Source organism: Pipra filicauda, unplaced genomic scaffold, assembly GCF_003945595.2.
Source record: "Pipra filicauda isolate LSUMZ 115617 unplaced genomic scaffold, ASM394559v2 scaffold63_size3267554_pilon, whole genome shotgun sequence".
NCBI classification, from domain to species: Eukaryota; Metazoa; Chordata; class Aves; order Passeriformes; family Pipridae; genus Pipra; species Pipra filicauda.
This window is the reverse complement of record NW_024104798.1, coordinates 2,072,582-2,090,685: the sequence shown is the minus strand read 5'-3', so window position 1 is coordinate 2,090,685 and position 18,104 is coordinate 2,072,582. Positions and strand designations below refer to the sequence as shown.

Below are 18,104 nucleotides of genomic sequence, written 5' to 3'. Positions count from 1 at the left end.
ATAAACTTAAAGGGAGCAGCTTTGTTTGGCTGCGTGGCCTTTTGCAGCCCTGTAATTCTTTATGTCGATTATAATAGAAAGATCAAATTTCTCATTTTCTCATCTCTGTATCTAGAGAAATGCAAAAGTTCTTATGCTTGATCTCTCTGAGCCCTCCTTTCCCCCATTTGCTTACCAATACTTTGTCACTGTCACCTCTTTGATGATGGCCTGCTTGTAGGTGCCCGTGCATTCAGGAGAGTTGCTCTGCTAAATAAAAAGGACCCAGTTTCCAAATCCCATCATGCTGCGCATCCCAATAGCACTTAATTCATGGAGCAACCTATTTCTCTCAGTTGCTTCCTTCTCACCAGGTTTGGCTATCCCTCTTAGATTTCATTACAAATTAACATGGATTTAATTGGGAATTGAGGGCCAGGTTATTCCCCCATCTTTGCAAACACAAGGAGGTACAGAATGAGGTATCTCCTGTCCGAGTGTGATGGGAGAAGGGAATATTATCCTCATGCTTTCTCATTCTTGATGATGTGGCAGGACTCCAAGGACACAAGGAGGGCAGATGTGGGAGACCATCACAACTCCAGTGAGGAGCTTCTTCCTTGCAAGCAGGGTGAGGTACAGCACACGTGTGAAGCAGAACCATGAAGACCAGTGAAGACCCCCCTGCCATCCCCACCCAGTGAGCTCCCCCCAGCTTTCTGCCCTCTGCCTGCCCATCAAGGCCACTTTGTACTTATGGAACAGAATGTGGAAGGGGTAACTCATTAGAATCAGCCTGTGTCTGTCCACACACCAGAAAGGATGTTAGTCCTGTCTCCAGCCTGACACTGATCCAAGATACACAGAAAACCTTTTTCCTCTTCAATTCTCTAAGTCCTGTAGCAGAGGAATGGCCCCAAGATATGGAAAGCACCATATGCTATGAAATACTCTACTATTGCTGTCCCTGCACCACTCAGCACCCACAAACAGGAATGGAACAGAAATGCAAAAGGCCAAATTCACATACACACCAGAGATCCTTCTGCAATCTGCTACCAGGTCTTGGGTAAGCCAAACTTTTCCTCACAGCAGTTATCTCTGAGGAGTAACATGAAATAATCCATGTATACTTTTATTTTTAATCTTTAGCTGGTACTTTGTGAGACTGAACAAAGGCACAGACGTGTTGAGGATTCTACCAAGGATGCATCTGTCTCCAGATGAAAGGATCCTGACATCAAACTGACTGCAGCTGGGATGGGAAAAGTTTTAAATCACTGCGATCAACACAAGTTTTGCACCAAAGTACAGATACACATGTCATGATTTCCTCTGGGTGACAGGCAAATCCTGTTATTCTACTTATGAATGGGCCTCATTAAGTAGAAAAAAAAAGTGTTGGTGCAACCTGTTCCTTTTTAAATTAAACATATTAAAGCTGATAGATACCCCTAATTCTCTGCTCAGCCTTTTATGCATTGCAGTAACACCACATCCATTGTTAAGGAAAGTCTTGAGTTTGCATAATCTGCTTTTCATTTCCCTGGCAGCTGCAGATCATTCTTGGTGACTAAATTAAAAACAGTTTCTTTTAAGAATCCACTGGTTCTGTCCTTTTTTTTCCTCCCTGTACCGAAAAGTTAGGAAGGAAATAAGAAAACAAAGCCTTCCTAACAAGCATTAAATCCTATCAGATCAGGCTAGAAGGTCACCTCATCCATCCCCCTGCCTTGAGGCAAAAATCAACTCTTTTTAAGCCATCCCTGACAGATGCTCATCTAACTCTAAAAAGCACCCATTGATGATTTCACAGCCTGTTCCTTGGCTCACCTCATGGCTACAGGGCTGACCTCAATGTCCCTTACCACAGTCAAAGCTCCTCATTGCTTGTCCTGTCCACACTGGACTTGGGGAGACTATTTCTCCTGGAAGAAGAGTATTTCTTCTCCCTTTGGAGCAGCTCTTTACATGCCTACCAAGCTTTCCTACACTTTTCACTCCTCTCATCTCTTCTGAACATGTCTGTCTACAACCTCTCTGAAACACAGTCCTGTTTCAGAGCCCAGCACTCCTGAATGGGCAAGTGAAACGCTCCACAGCCCATTTCTGCTCCTGCTTTTATTCCTGTTGTACAGAAGCAGGAGGAGAACACAGGAGGTTGAGGTCTTTGCCTCTGCAGTCAGCGCTGGACAGGCCAGGAATAGGCACTGAGAGGATTCCAGGATGGCTTCCAGGCTGGTGCACACCCTGTCACTGGTGCCTGCTGCTAGCAGGGTGTTAGCCTGGCACTGCCAGATGGGCTGACCAGAGCACACCCAGCTCCCAGGCAGGCAGCTGGATGTTCACACAACATAAGCAGATCCAGGCCACCCAGCCCAACCACACAAACCAGGTAAAACCCAGCAGTGTGGGCTCAGCCAGTTTTGAGGATGACGCCACAAATAGAGAGGAAGAACAGGGAGAGAGCTCTGTGAGTGGAAAAGTGAGAAAAAAATCCAGTAAGTTTAGTAGAAGAATGGGAAAGAATTTGAGATGAGAAATCGAAACGTGCGATGACCTGCTTTCTCCCACTTGTCCCTTGCTAGAGCTGACCTTGACTTCAAAAGAGACTCCAATTTCCTGAGAGGCAGCAAAAACAAGGAATGAAATCTCACAATCAGTTGAGGCTTACAGCAGCACTGAATGCTTGCATTCTACATGGCATGGAATAAAGCACTAAGCCCAGGAGGTTTTGGGATTTCTGTTGACAGCTTTTATCAGAGGACATGGCTTGGCCGGTGCCTGGTCCTGTGCACACAGACTTCCTGGCTCTTCCAGCCCAGTGTTTCAGGCCACTCTTAAGTCCTATGCTCAGCTCTCAGCACAAGGGAACCATCCAGGCCAACCTGACACACAATAACCAGAGGATATTATTGTAGGTGCCCAGGTCTGAAAAGCCCCAAGGCCACCAGGCACCGCTCACCTTGGAGGGCAGGGCGAGCAGACAGCCCTGCTTGGGATCTCAGCTGGTGACTGATTTGCACTGACATGCTGCTCCAATCACAGCAATTCTGCACGACACCAGCTGCTTTTCCGGATGCAGGGAAGCACAGGCCTGACAAATGGGATAGTCAGCGCTCGTTAAGGACATTACTCCCGAACTCCCAGCTGTTACACTTTCTGTGAGAGAATATAAAGGTATCTTGTTAAAGACCTAACACAGTGTCAGCATTAACAGTTTCCTCCTGTTTTGCCTTCCAAGTGCCCCGTCCTACACGGTTTTATTAACGCAGGTTGAAATTTCCAGATTTAAAGCTAATTAAATCCCACTTAAAACTTTCACAGAGGGGATTAAACTGGAACTTACCCACTGCTTATGCTGCTGTTTGGTTTGTGCAGGGGGGCATTTCTCTGCTTTGGGGTTGAGCTGTACAAGGCTGGGGGAGCAGAGCTGGGGTCCCTGTGGAGGTGGGGGGCATCAGACAGGTAGACACAAAGCTGCTGGGGAAGCAAACCACACTCTTGACAACTTGTGTCTCTGTGTGCCTGAGCAAACGCAAAGTCACAGTCCCTTCCAGGCACCACGTTCAAGTGCAATTTGTAACAGCCAAAAATCACAGGAAGTGTAACCAAAATGCCTTTCCCAGGGAGACCAAAAGTAACTTTACACATTTCCACATGCAGAGAAATGACCCGTACAAATAAAACCAACCAGTCCACAACACCACAATGAGCTGGCTGGGCACAGCCAGAGCCTCTGGTTGCAGCCACTCCACAGTGCCTGGCACAAGTGAAATGACAAACCTGCAAAGATACCAAACCAGAAAAATCAGAGAATTTTTGATATTATATCTAAAAAATAAAAATTATACTGCTCTATTGTGTATATGGCTTAAGAGGAATAAAACTTGCATGCATTGTCATTAGCCTACGTATAAGAAAAAATATATAGAGATAAAGAGATCTACTTTTTTAGACAAAAGGTATATAAGAGCATAGCAATATTACCTGATTGAAACTAAATTCCCATGCATTTGATTTCGCCCACCTGTCACAAAATGCTGAATGGAGGAACACGGAATGCAACAGACAAATTAAGCAGTTTTCTATTTTATAGAAAGGACAAAGTCATTAAACATGTTACTTTTTACATTTATTTGATGAAACTGTGTACATAGCATTAATCTTTGCAGAATAGTAATTGTGTACACACATAATGAATAGTTTTGAGACCACAATTAAGAGACACAGCGTGAGACAACACTGCACAAACAGTTCTTCCACAGAATGTTTCTGTTTCCAGTATTAAAATATACAAAATAGAGTGAGACTGTTTTATATATTGTGGTGAGGTAAACATCTCTTCCTTCAGAGAGGTCTGTGCTTTTATGCACCCTCCAGGGAGCTGCTAACGACACCCTTCTCCTTCATTCCGTCAATAACCACACACCTCGTGGCATATTTATTGCTGTTCTAATGGTCACACGTTTTTTCCTTAAGCAATATGTAGAGAAAGGAATGGAGAACAAAAAACCTGCAGGAATTGATGATAGCAACCTATCTACACTCTTTGTGTCAAGAGCCAAAGATTGGAGCAGATAATTTATTTTGAATGTAACAGTTCTAGTGGAAATGTCATGAGAAATTTATTTACATTTTTCTAAGTGGAACACGGTATTGATTAGAGCCACTCAAAAAAAAAATCACAATTAAGAATTTATTACACAAATTTTTACCTCTCTGCCCATTTACAAGACCAGATCATAATATCCCTTCATTTGTTCACTGTTCAAATTTATCGATGATTTTCAGCACATAAGTCCCGGGCTGAGTCAGATTTGTACCGAGTTCTTTAGTTACACGAGCTGTTTGCTATCGCCTTCTGTTCCCTGAATGAATGATTTGTGTAATTAACAGCTTGAATTCTGACTGTTACAAAAGAAGATACAATCAAAATAAATGTTGGTCAATATCTGAGTACTGAAACTCAGATTTTTTTTTTTTCCTTGTACATATTTTTACTGGTGCCTGAGAAATCAAATACCTTAAAAATGGAAAGGTTCATTTGTGTTTTATTCCAAATAAATCAGAAATGGTTTTTGGAAGTTAAATCAATTGAAGAATACTCCATGCTCCTGGGCAGAAAACTGCTTCAGTTTCTCATCTTATTTTAAAACCTCACAGCAGTGACATACTTATGAAAGAGGTTATCTCAAAAAGTTAGCAGCCATTTTCCTGCTGGCAGACTCATCCTCCTGGAGCTCCCTGTATGGCCCTGCTACACCTAGAAATACTGCACCTCATTACCAAAAACTAGAAAATAAATGAATCACATTTCACAGGCTTACAGGCACAGTAAAAGAGTGGAAGGTCTTTTCACTACCAACTGTTTAATCCCGTTTCCTATTGTGAGGTATACTTTGGCATCAACAAAAGGAAATTGTCTTAAGGCAAAATCAGTGGTTGCTAAAAAAAAAAAGAAAATAAACATCATTCATTTTAATAAAAATAGGTATTGTAAGCACAATTTTTTACATTATTCTAAAAGTCCATAAAAATATAAACCCGTTAAGTTTGCCGACGCTTTACAATATAAAAAGATTAATTAAAATATTGTGAAATAGGTGACCTACATGGGTTTGATTAAAGAATAATCCTGTTGATACAAGTCAATTATTAATTATTGTACCTTATCATGAGTTTATCAGTAACAATTTCAGAAGGAGAGCCAAAAAAGAAATTTATCAAGTATTACTTATTACAATTGTAACAAAATTACCAAAATTAGATAAAGACATAAAAACTTCTCAAGATTGTAGCTGCAAAAGTTCTGAAGCCTAACTTGCAAGCCTAAGGCCTGAGTTGGCCACGTATCACAAATTAGGTCCACCAAACCTGACAACTGCTTAGGAAAACTCCACTAATCCTCTGAAATAACAACAGGAATGATGTCTTTCCATGAGAATAATCTTCAGGGTGTTATTTTTTGGCCACACTAGCCACTGCCTTCTTTGCTGCATCCTCAAGGTCCTTGGCAGACGTGATGGGGAGTCCACTTTCACTCAGAATGCGTTGGGCTTCTTGGACATTTGTTCCTATAAAAGAATACTGACTATAATTAGTAATTAATATTAATGAATAAATTAAAGTCTTCTAGCACATCTCTATAAAAGCAGTTAATGCTTCAAACTACACATCATTTCAGTTTAACAACAGATTCAATCAGTGGTTTAGACTGAGTTGAGAAGGAAGAATTGTAATTTCAATTACAATTGTGACAGACAATGCAATCTGATAATAGCACTTGTATGCACCACAGGGGCTTTGTGAAGATTAAAGGGTCAATCCAGCATCCACCAGAGTCAGCAGGGACATCCAGCAAGAGCAGTGGATAATGGACCATGGATCAGGCCTCTAGGACACTCAGATCTAACACATTTATTAGCCACAATCAGCTACAGCTAATCATCAGCAGAAAGTCAACAATAACTAAAATTCGCCCATGGTAACTGAAAGCTGCAAAATGGGCTAAGGAAAGGCAAATATGTGGGTAATCCTGAAAATACAACTGGTTTTGAGCTGCTCTTGAATATGTTTTTGGATTTCTGCTAAAAAGGGGGAACACAGAGAACCCTGAAGTATTCAGCATGACACCATTCCCTCCTCTCCTCTGCGCTAAATTACTACAATCACAGAATCATTTAGGCTGGAAAAGACCCTTAAGATCATTGAGTCCAACTGTAAACCCAGCACTGCCAAGTCCATCACTAAACCATGTCCCTGAGCACAACATCTGCCCCACCTCAAAGGAGACTGTACAGATATAAAAGACAAGGGCTCCATTTTGTAAGTAAAAAGCTCAACTTTAGTCAGTAGAACACACGCACGGGAAAGGAGAAAAGCCCCCAAACTGAAAAAGATATTTCAGAAAAGTTCATTTTCCCCACTGCTCACACTCGTATAAAAGACAAGCAGATCACCTCACCTTCCCATTTATTTTAGCTCACTGTTTTTGGAAAACCAAGGAAAACCAGAAAATCTGACATCCCCAGAGCTTTCTCTAGCAAAGCTGGGTGGCACTTTTGATCACTGCTATGCTGTCCACAGAAGAACCTGGAGTCAGATATCTTACTGAGGAAGCAGAATCCACACTTTGGGATCACACACTGGCCAGAAGCACAAGGTCCTGAGCTGATCCTCTTTAAAATCATTCCTATCCCCCTCCTCTATGTCATGTTCCTTGTTCATTTGCCATGTCAAAATGCTTAATTACTTTGTAATTCCTAGACCTAGCAAAATGAATTTTAATTATATTTGGAGCTATACACTAATTATATCCTTAATTATTAACCAAGCAAGAAGCAGACTCTTTACTCTGCAGCTTCCAGAATGCTCATTTTAAAGGATGATTTTTTTTTTCTTGGCAGACTTCATAAAACGTCTGAAATGGTACAACAGAAGTGGAGAATTTCAAAAGCCTGTTTCATCAGCGTGCTCAAGTCAGGATTCCCACTCCTGGCACTGAAAGGGAGCAAAGACATCCCTGTCACAGCAGGCCCAGCACTTTGTGATGGGAGAGGCAGGTGTTGGGAAGAGGAATGTGGGACCCCATCTGCTCCCTGTGTAAAAGGCACTGGCAGAACAGGTCGTGCTTCCCATCGATATGCAGAGGACGCACTGTAGGACTTGTGTAGGAAGGTCAAAGACATCTGAAATCTCTGACAGAAGGGGGATTTGGTTGCTTGGTAACATCCAGAACTGTACAGAACTTTTCCTATAGAAAAAAATAATATCACAGGCAAAAAAGAGCATAAGATTAGATTTTTGTTCAACCATCCTGTAGGAGATAACGTGGAGGCTGCTGCCTGTCAGCACAGCACTGCACAGGGGAGGCAGGAGGCATTGCCAAGGTCCTCTTCTCTGTTAAGTCCCTCACATCTGTACAGTGATTCCCATCAAGCCTTGAAGGTTTGTCTATTATTGAGATACAAGTGTGATAAACATTTAAAGCAGTTGAGATTGTACCGCTCTTTCAAACAGGATTCTACAAGACAAAGAGTTGTGAGGAGGAAAAAAATGGAAAGAGGTAAATTTTCCTGGAAATTTTCCCACAGAGAAAAATTATTGTGCTGTTTGTGATAGCCATGTACTTAAAACTAACTTTTGCTCTTCACTAAGTGGCCAATATTAATTTACTAACGGGTCCAATACATTGGATCTGTTCTGCACTGCATTGATTGCTCTCCACACCACTTGTCTAACATGCATTACAAAATCAATACAAAACACAGGCCCCTAAGAAGGGAGGGGGAGTTTATGCAGGGAAATGAAAAGATGAAAGCTAAAAAAAAATAAATCTTACTGCAGTCAAAAGAGTAAGAGTACATTTTGTATTTATTAAATAAAATACTTTTATAGGCAAGCCATACAACTAAACACATTGTTCAGCAAGCATTTTCCTTTGCTGTAATTTTCTTTTAAGTGATGGCTTTTTATCTCATTGTGATTAAGTATTTTAGCTATGTGGAGAATATGGAAATTATAACAAGAGCCAGCTGAAAGCAGAGGTAAGAGATTGAAAATTAAACATTCAGAAAACACTGGAAACGTTTAGGAATCTACAAAGAGTCTTGTTGCAATAGTCGGTAAAATAAACAAATAAAGAATCCCACTATTCCAACATTAACCTCCTGCCACTGGATGGTGTCAGAGAACTGTAAACAGAATCCCATACCCAGACTACCAGAATAACCTGCCCTTCACCTGTGCTGCAGCCAACTGAGAACAGAAAATTCAGAGGACTGAAGGCTGAGGGGCTTTTGTTGTTGTTGGTTTTTTTGTTTCTTTGCTTTGGTTTGCTTTTTTGTAGTTTTTTTTTTTCAAACTGGACTCTATTAAGGGAATGGTTTTCTAACAAGGAAAAGAAGTTTTTTGCCTTCTGACACATATTACTGTCAATGACACTCCATGGAAAACCAGGAAAGATGAATTTTAACAGCATTTACCTTCAGGCTTTGTAATCTAAACACCCTCCTGCTGAAACCTGGGTTCTGAAACAACCTCTCAGTCTGTGTACATGCAATCTCTCACATTTACACTTCCATTGCCTTCAAACCTCTGCTATCTGTAGCAAATATATTCAACTCATTACCAGCAAATCCTAGTCATAAATATTCTGTCTAAGCATGTTTCTATAAATGGTAAGATTATACCAACACACATTGTAAGAACTGCAGAGGCTGAATGAAAATCAAACAAATAAAACACCCCCAATCATACTTCGTATGCAGGATTTGGATAATGTTCCTTTATTCACTTGCACTGCCATAAAACCATTAGGAACAGGCTAAATTGCCACTGTTTAATGCTGATGGCTGCAGAGGATGCAGGAGTCTGCAATGCCATTTCTGGCTTTTCAGATAAATAAGATATAAGGGCATAAGTAATATGCATTTGGAATATACTAAAGGAGACTAACATGTAAAATAATCTGATCTACCCAGAACATCCTGCTATAGCAAAAAATTCACAATATGCAGAATGTCAAAAAATATTAGACATGAACACGTTGTGCCCATGTTACACTACCAATAGCAAGGTTCCAGCTTTGATCTGCTGCAGTGCTGAGTGTACTGAGAGCCAAATCCCCCCCTGCAGAAGTGTGACTCTGCAACACCCCATCCTTCTCTCTTGAAAGGCAACTTGGGATACTAACAATCAAAAAATCAGACATACAAACTAAACCATACTTGTGAGTGAGATACACAAGCTGTAGCAAAACCTAATTTGTGTGTAAAAGATTTCTGAATATTTTAAATAAATATTTAGATTCTAAAAAACCACAGAAGGTCACTAATCACAAAAATGGAATATATAAAAAGAAATTTTTGAGTCAGATGTTTGAATAAAAGCCAACTTGCTCCTAGCAGAGTTTCAACATATTAAGTAGTTCTAATTCCTCCCAATTCTTCTTGTCCTGTGAACCAAAGAAGCACAAAATTCACTTCTTGAAAGAGAAAGAACGTATAATTTCCAGCATAGGAAGAAGATATCTAATTCACAATTCTTTTTTATTCTCCCCTCTTTTCATCTAGCTCTGAGCTACATAAACAAGAAACAAGTTTTGGCTTCTGCTCAGCACTCCCAGCCAGTTTTCACAAAACTTAACTGAAGTACATTACATTTTAAAGGGAAAAAAATCCTGCATAAACCCAGCAGCAGTTAGTTTTCGATCCGAAAAAAGATAAAAACTGAAATATGTGGTTTCTCCATTTGTCCACGAGCTTTTTAAACAATAATCCTGTGTCTCAGCTGGTGAGTTCTTTACTGATAAGGGAAGCAAACATATGTAATTATAAAGTTACCATGTTCAAAGAGGAGAGTAATCCTTTCTTTATCCACTGGTAAAACGGCTTGTAATTATTATACAACTGAGAACAAAGATTTGTCCACAGAATCCTACTAAATCAAGACAGATTTGACTGATTAAAACTCTAGTCATCAAGACACTTGTAGTACAGTGCACGCAGGCAAAGAGCCTTTAAAGTGCAGGTCACAAATCTGCTAGATTTATGGAAATAATCACAAACCTTCTGTTGGAAAAATGTTCAAAATGGAAATCCAAAAGACTGCTTGCCCCTTTTTTCTCCTTTTGAACTGTAAAATGTTATCAGTGATGTTTTAAAAAGTCTGGGGTAGTTTTATTACTTCCACAGTACTCATTATTAATTCAAAGTCCTTATATGTTTAAATAACCCGGTGTGAGTTCAAAGAAGAACAACAGTGACGATTAAGGATCCAGAGGGACTGATTTCTGAGAAAAGATTAAAAGGACCAAACAGATAGATAGATAGATAGAAAGAAAGATAGATAAATAGATAGATAGATAAATTGCCTGATTGGGTGATTAAGGAGGCAGAGAAAGCAGGAGTTGCTATCTAGCAGTTTCTAAGTACAACATCTGAAGGTTGTAAACAACACAGCTCTTTGTTTAGTATGAACTAGAGATGAAAGAAGGAATTAAAACCTTCTGCAACAAAGATTATGCAAAAGTTGGAGCTTTGCTGTATTATTATGGCACTGAGTCTCCTAAAAAAACCCCATGGTATTACCATCTCCAGAGTCAGCAACCAGTCCAGGAGAAGCATTATTACCAAGAGTGAAGTAGTAAATCAGTACAGAGTGAGCAGCCTCGGGAAGATGGTCACCAAAAGATATTTGCATCAAAGTCTGTGTTCAGCATTCCAACAACTCAGCTTTGATCTCTGTGCATGAAGCAGCAAACGAGTCAAACATCAGGGGCACGAGAGGAACAGGCACCTCTGCAACCTCCAGGCAGAAGCATTCCTGCTCCACACCTTCTCTTCCACACAAACTCTGCAGTGCAGTAGCACTGGGACTCCTCATTCAGCCCAGTTTTGCCTCTTGTAATCTCTCAGAAGTCATGTTAAAAAAAAAAAAAGTCACTCTTTTTTGTATACAATCATGGAAGTATCAAAATTACTGGAGAAAGGTCAAGCAAACCCAGTGGCAGACCCAGCGGACTGCAGTTTAAAATGAGCAAGTTGATTTTCTTGTTTTTCTTACAGGAGTTTCAAATATTGCAGTAGAAACATCTTGTTCATAAGGAAAACTAACGGCTTTTTCAATATCTTCACTTAAAAAACAGTAGCTACAATAGATAAGCAGTCTTGCAGATCTGACAGATAAACTTTTTCCCAGCTATGACAGACAGGAAAAGTTTTCTTGCTATGACAAAAAGCTAAATAACATCGCCTAGAGCTGATAAACAATGAGATTTTGTATTATTAAACTTTCCTGCTTCTAACCAACATCCATCAGTCTCTCCTTCATCCATATTAAACTATTTACTTAGTCTCTTAACATGTTGACTGGTGCTGCATCATCTAAAGAAAATTTTCACAATGTTTCTAAAATCCATTTTAGAGTACTTAAATTTCCCTGCACTTACCACAGCAAAAGTCATGCCACCACATGTAGTGTAGCATGAGAATGAGGGATGGGAAAACCCCCTTTCTCATGAAAGACAAAATAAGTATCCCCCTAACCAAAGGGCTTTGTGGCTAATCTACACATTCAGGAGTCCTGGTGGTGTTATAGTTTGAAAAGGAAAAAGTCTGGTGTATTCAGAACATATTTTCCTCACCCTTCTATCATAGTGTAGAAAACCACTACAGTTTTGTATCTCAGGTCCATAAAGGGATGCATTTCCTCCTTTCATCACCAATGCTGAGTGACAGGACATTTTATGCTCTTTACACACACCCAAACGTGAATATTGATGGTTTTGAGGAAGAGGCCTTAAAAAACTCCCAGAAACTCTTCTGTTTTCCAAAACCACTTAGCCAAAAGGAAATGTTTTAAGCTTACCAGAGTTGTGTCCTGATTGCAATCAAAGCACTTTTCACACAAGGGCAGAAGAATCTCCCTCCCTCCCTCCTTCAGGGCACTTCTCAGAAATTAGAGGCAGAACTCCACACCCACTGCCATTATAGCAAAGCCTGAAACTGCCAAAGAGTGCTCGTCCTCACCCCTCTGTTGCTTTTCTTGTTTCTTGTGTAACGATGTTGGATGTACTAAAAAAAAAATATTCTTTACCATTACCAAATCTTCTGGTTTTAAATAGATTTTAGCTGGATTGGGTATTTGGGCAGAGGAATATGTTACAGTAATTTCTCTCTCACAAATACTGTTTCGAACATCTTTCTTTTAATTACGGGATTGGAGTAAACTTTAGAAAACTATACTTTGCTGCAGGTTTAGCAATAATGGAATTGCATTCAGCAAAAAAAAAATCATTTGAAAGAGAAATACCTTTCAGTAAACAGAAACTTGCAGCAAAATAATTCCTATTTGCATTGCAAATCTCACAGGCAAACCCATAATGCTTCCACTGCAAAATTTCACTGCTTCAAGTACCACCAGGGACCACAACTACAGAAATACGAGTTTATTGACTTCAGGTCATGCTATGGCTGGAGAACTGGACATTTTCTTACTGTGTGGGAGCAATCTGTTTAGAGCCTTGAGACAGAAGAAAGCCCAAGTGGGTTACTGGGCACCTGAGGGATGATTTGGGTCTGAAACCATCAGCACTCACCTTCCAGTCTGACCACCAGAGGTACTTTCAGCCCAAGCTCTCGACAGGCTTTGGTGATACCATTGGCTATGATGGCACAGTTCACGATCCCACCAAATATGTTTACAAGGATTGCTTCAACCTGGAGGAGAGAAACCAAGCAGGAAATAAATAAGGGGTTGTTTATGTGTTGTTTTGGCTTTGTTTTATAAATAAACACAGGCAAAAGATCCAAATCAGGGAACAAATTACCCTCAGTCAAGCGGGTTCTCATTTATGGAAGGTACAAGTTTCACCTCTGCACTCAGAGAACGCTGAGTCTATTGTTGCTGTAGTGTACAGCAGTGATTAATTGTCTTGGTCTAAACTGGCGTGGTAATTAATGTCATATACACAGTATTGTACATAAAAAGGTGAATTTCTACCAGTAAGTATAAATAAAAAGAGCTTAAACAATATTTTGATTTTTTTTAAATGTATTGAATAATCATCAGAGGTTGGAGCTCAGAAAACAGTGTATGAATGGGTGATGCACATGCAATGAAATATTCATGTGGACACTTCACAAAACAATCTGGATCTTCACTTTATCAAAAGCAGTACAGAGGAAAAGGTAATATACTTGCCCTGACTTGATAAAGAGGAGTAAAAATCCCTTCTAATTAACAAGGAGAGGCATGTAATGAAGAGCATTCATTACAACAGGTTAACTGATAACCTCAAAAAACTGCTATTCATCAGTTTCTGGAAACTGCAATTTCTGCACCTAATTCACAATTAAATTACCCTGCACAACATACAAGACATTAATACATACAAGATATTAATATAATTTCTTTCCACTTGCTAAGTTAGTATAATAATAACCCAAGCACATATACCAGACTTCCAACCATGCCTTATTATGCTGAGGAGGTCACCATAAGGTTGTGGTTGTGCTGTTTCTTATTCCACAATGGAGCTAATCCACAGCTCTTGGGGTGCTCTACAACAAGCTTCACTGGGTGTCACAAGCAAGCTTTGCCAGAATCATGTTGACTCAAAAAACCGACAAGATAAAGAAGGGATTAGGTCTGAAGGAATGAAATATCACTGGATTTCACTTGGGCACGATGTCAACCACAATTATGCTCAACTCACTGCACCGGATGAACGGATTCACTGTGCCCACCTCCAGGTAGCCAGACTCATTCCAGCACCAAGGAAATCCCCTGCGGTCACACACGTTTAGAGCTCTGCACAATCAGCTTTAATATTTCTCTGCAGACAAAACGTGACAATTAACTCCTGTGACGTGCAGTCACACGCACAGACTGAAGGCTCACCACTGGCAGTAACACTGGCATCCACAGTACCAAAGGGAAACAAGACATCTCAACAAATGCTTTACTTCCCACAAGAAATTATCTCAGTCCTTAAGCAGTTCTCTAGACTGCAAGAACCTCATTTACTGGTGTAAATGCAGTGTTTGCATCACACCACTGAATCACAGAAACATGGAACGGTTTGAGTGGGAAGGGACCTTAAAAATGATCTTGTTCCAACCCCCTGCCGTGGGCAGGGACATCTTCCACTAGACCAGGTTGCTCAAAAATTGAACTCCAGTGCTCACACCACAGTCATAAAATGAAGCTGGCAATGGGACCATGTCATTGACATCTCGCTCATCACCTGCTGCTCCTTTCAACTCTAAGATTTTTCATGATGCCACCCAAAAGTGGTCAAAACAGCTTCCATCTGAGCATGTGGGACATAGCCCCATTTTCTCCTCTCAAATTTATTAGACGCTACCTCTTTGATGTAGTGCTGATGTGTCAGGACACTGCCTCCCCCTGCTTCTTGTCTCCTCTTACTATTTGCAGTGGAGTTATTTATCCAGTTAAGACCTTCAGAGCATGAAAAAACTCTAGTGCTATATAAGTAGAGCAATAATAAACTCCCATAAAAACCCTGATACCCAAATTTCTCCCTCTGAGATTAGGTACAATGATCCAGTACATGACACCAACCTTTTCAGTGCATGGAGCCTGCACAGTAACAGCCTGGATACGGCTCATGGCATGGCTTCCTCATCCCAGGCAAGGCACACTGGGCATCAGAAGGAAATTTATAACCCAGTCAAACCAGAACATACAATTTAATTTATTTTATAACTCTTTCTTATGGATTTGACACTTTCATGTCACGTTAAATACATGCATTTACCAGTTTAGGTTTTACTGGATATTAAGTTGGTGATGCCACTGCAATTATTTATTTCACCTTTGTGTTACAAAATCCTTAACTCTGCAGAAGTTACCAAGAGTAAAAGCTTAGAAGGCCTTTCCTCTGCCTTGCTCCTATTGCTTGTGCATACAAAACTTTTCCTGCTGTTAGGAAGTAAAACAACATTAAAAAAAAAAAAAGAGCCTTTCAAATTCTTATCACATTAACCCCTGTGGCAGAGATATCTCTGTGCAAAGCAATTTGGTGCTAAAACACACTAGTGATAGATTCTAACAGTGGGACAAGCCACACACACCATTCCATCCCTTCTAATACATCCTCCTAATTCAGGGACATTGCACCAGACATGTGACAGATCAACTTAACCAAGTGTGTTTACATTATTAGAGATAAGGAGGAGGATATTATGTCCAGTACAGATATTTTAATTTCTAACTCAGACATTCTCATTTAAGGATCTGCTTTTCAGCTCTCAAGCGGAATTTTAATCAGGCCTTCTAATCCATTGGCAGTAAAAGGAAAAAAAAAGTTGAAGGAAATTAGATGCAGCTTGGATAATTGATGTTGGTATGCTTGGCTTTAATAAAAATACACTGTTAAATTAGAGAAGAGTCTAAAAGGATTCCATCAATAGGAAACTGAATCAAGTAGAGAATTTGATCTTGGGTTTTATTGTAATTTTCCAAATAAGCCAAAAGATCAGTTCAAATCATGCTGAGATTCACTTTAACTCTGCTGAAATCTATGAACATTGTTTATATTTGCTTCTGTAGCCTGACCAGATCCTGCATTTCCAGCTCAAAGAACTTTAACATTCAGACCCAGCAGATGGATGAAGAGGTTTACAGCGTTTTGTGTGCACAGAGAATGTACAATCTCTGTATTACTTGAGTCTATGAGAAAAGTAAACCTCTCATTCCAGATCAGAACCATTATATATCCACATGCTGAGTGTCTAATGCATGTGAACTATCAGACATATCAAGGAGAGGGCAAACTGCCTACTGACAGAACAGGTTACTAAATAGATCATTACTCTAATAACCATTTTTACCCACTAGCATGCCTTATAATTTTTTTTCTACTTCAGCAACATTATTAAGTGTTAAATTATTAACTAAAGATAGCATCATGTCCACGGGTTAAGCTTTTTTTATCCACCAAAACAACTGATAGATGTGAAATCACCATCAGATGTACTTGCAACTGATCATGGATTCCTCTGGAGAAACAAGGGAACCCCCAATAGCATGAAGATATCACCATCAATGGTGGTAAAAACCCACAGTCTGCCCGGCCTCAGCACCAATGCTGGGAAGCCAAAGGGACAGAAACTGAGTGCTGCACCATCACTGTCTTCATGTTTGATATCCTATCAAATCTTTGCAATACTGGAATATCCATTAATCCCACTCCAAAATGCTATAAGAACATATATGCAGACACACAGAGTAATTTTTCTCTTTATATAAGAAACTAGATATATTTATGTACAGCTGTATCTATATGAAATCTATGTTGCTTTATTAATAAAATGAATAGTTTTAATTTACAGTGATTTTTTTGTAAAGTCAGCTTTGTCAAAGCCCACAAATCTGTTTTGAATGTTTGGCACCAACACCACTCCCCCCAACCCAAATAAGTGTAATTGTATACTAAGCAAAGTAATGGTGTTAGGAGATTACTGTTAGAATTGTATTGGATCACTGACATGATCCACCAGGCTGCCAGATTCCTCACAACTAAGGGCATTTTAGGTACAGCAGAAGTAGCTTTAACACACCTGGTTGCTCTCTAAAAAACCAGATAAAGTGTGTGTGCATTTACTATATCCTCCTATTACTTTTTTTCTCCAAAATGTTCCTAGCCCTAACAAAATGCACACCGAGTTCTGATCATCATACAGTTAAGGTTTAATGAAGGCAGGACCTATAAAACATTCCACCTTTCCCAAAGCCCATTTATAAATCTATACTGGGGACGTCTGGCTGTCTGCAGCCGCTGCATTCCAGCCTGCTGACCTGAGCCTGCACTTACAGCACAAGTTCTGTACACAAAAAGAGAGAGGACAAAAACCTGACACTTCAAAGTTGTTGCTTCTCTTTGATCTTCCACCTTTGCTGTTACCACAAAACAACTACAACAGGTGCAAGATAACAACGTGTTGCAGTTCCAAACGGGTAATTCACACGGAGTCAAGCTCTGAATCTCACAAAGAACAGAAATCCAACCAGGAATGCAATTCAGCTTAGGCTGAGGTTTCATAATCATTTGGAGATGACCCAAGTACAGGCAGACACCAAACAATCTGTCCTGCTTTCCCCCTCCCTGTCCTGCACATAAACACCCCTCTCCTGTTGCCATATCAGCATCTGAGCTCTGTGGATCCAAAAACCTCTGGATTCGACTGACCCTGCAGACAAAACCAATACTGGCCCTGAAGAGAGGAAGAGCCCCCAACATGCTGTGAGGACCTGAGGCAAGGTGGGAATGTGCCAGCAATAGTGAAACCACTTAGCTACTGCCTTTCAGGATAAGGTTGAGTATTAGTTTATGTACAAAAATGTGAGGCCAGAAATACAACTAGAGAACTGTCTAATAAAAATCAAAGCCCAAATGACTGTACAGCACAGATTTCTTCTGAATACTGCTGAATAGTACACTAGAACATAAGTATTCCCCTTTTTTGTTTAATAGAAATTTTAAAATATGTTCTTTAAAGAAACATTTTGGAATGGCTGACATAAAGACAGCTCAAAACCATGATTATTCCAACATTCGGATCCCTTTAATCAAAGTTTCTGCCTAGTGCATTTTT

The 18,104-nt window shown here is 40.0% G+C and overlaps 1 protein-coding gene across 1 annotated transcript in view; it reads right to left on the bottom strand.

The window, feature by feature from the left end:
- Positions 1 to 4,092: 4,092 nt before the first annotated feature.
- Positions 4,093 to 18,104, bottom strand: part of SUCLG2 (succinate-CoA ligase GDP-forming subunit beta) — a 118,435-nt gene continuing 104,423 nt past the window's right edge. The window contains exons 10-11 of the mRNA XM_027723033.2: positions 13,082 to 13,202; positions 4,093 to 6,056 (exon numbers count right to left, since the gene is read on the bottom strand). Of these exons, the coding sequence (XP_027578834.1) occupies positions 5,941 to 6,056; positions 13,082 to 13,202 (237 nt within the window). The 3' untranslated portion in view covers positions 4,093 to 5,940. The remainder of the gene's footprint in view (positions 6,057 to 13,081; positions 13,203 to 18,104) is intronic.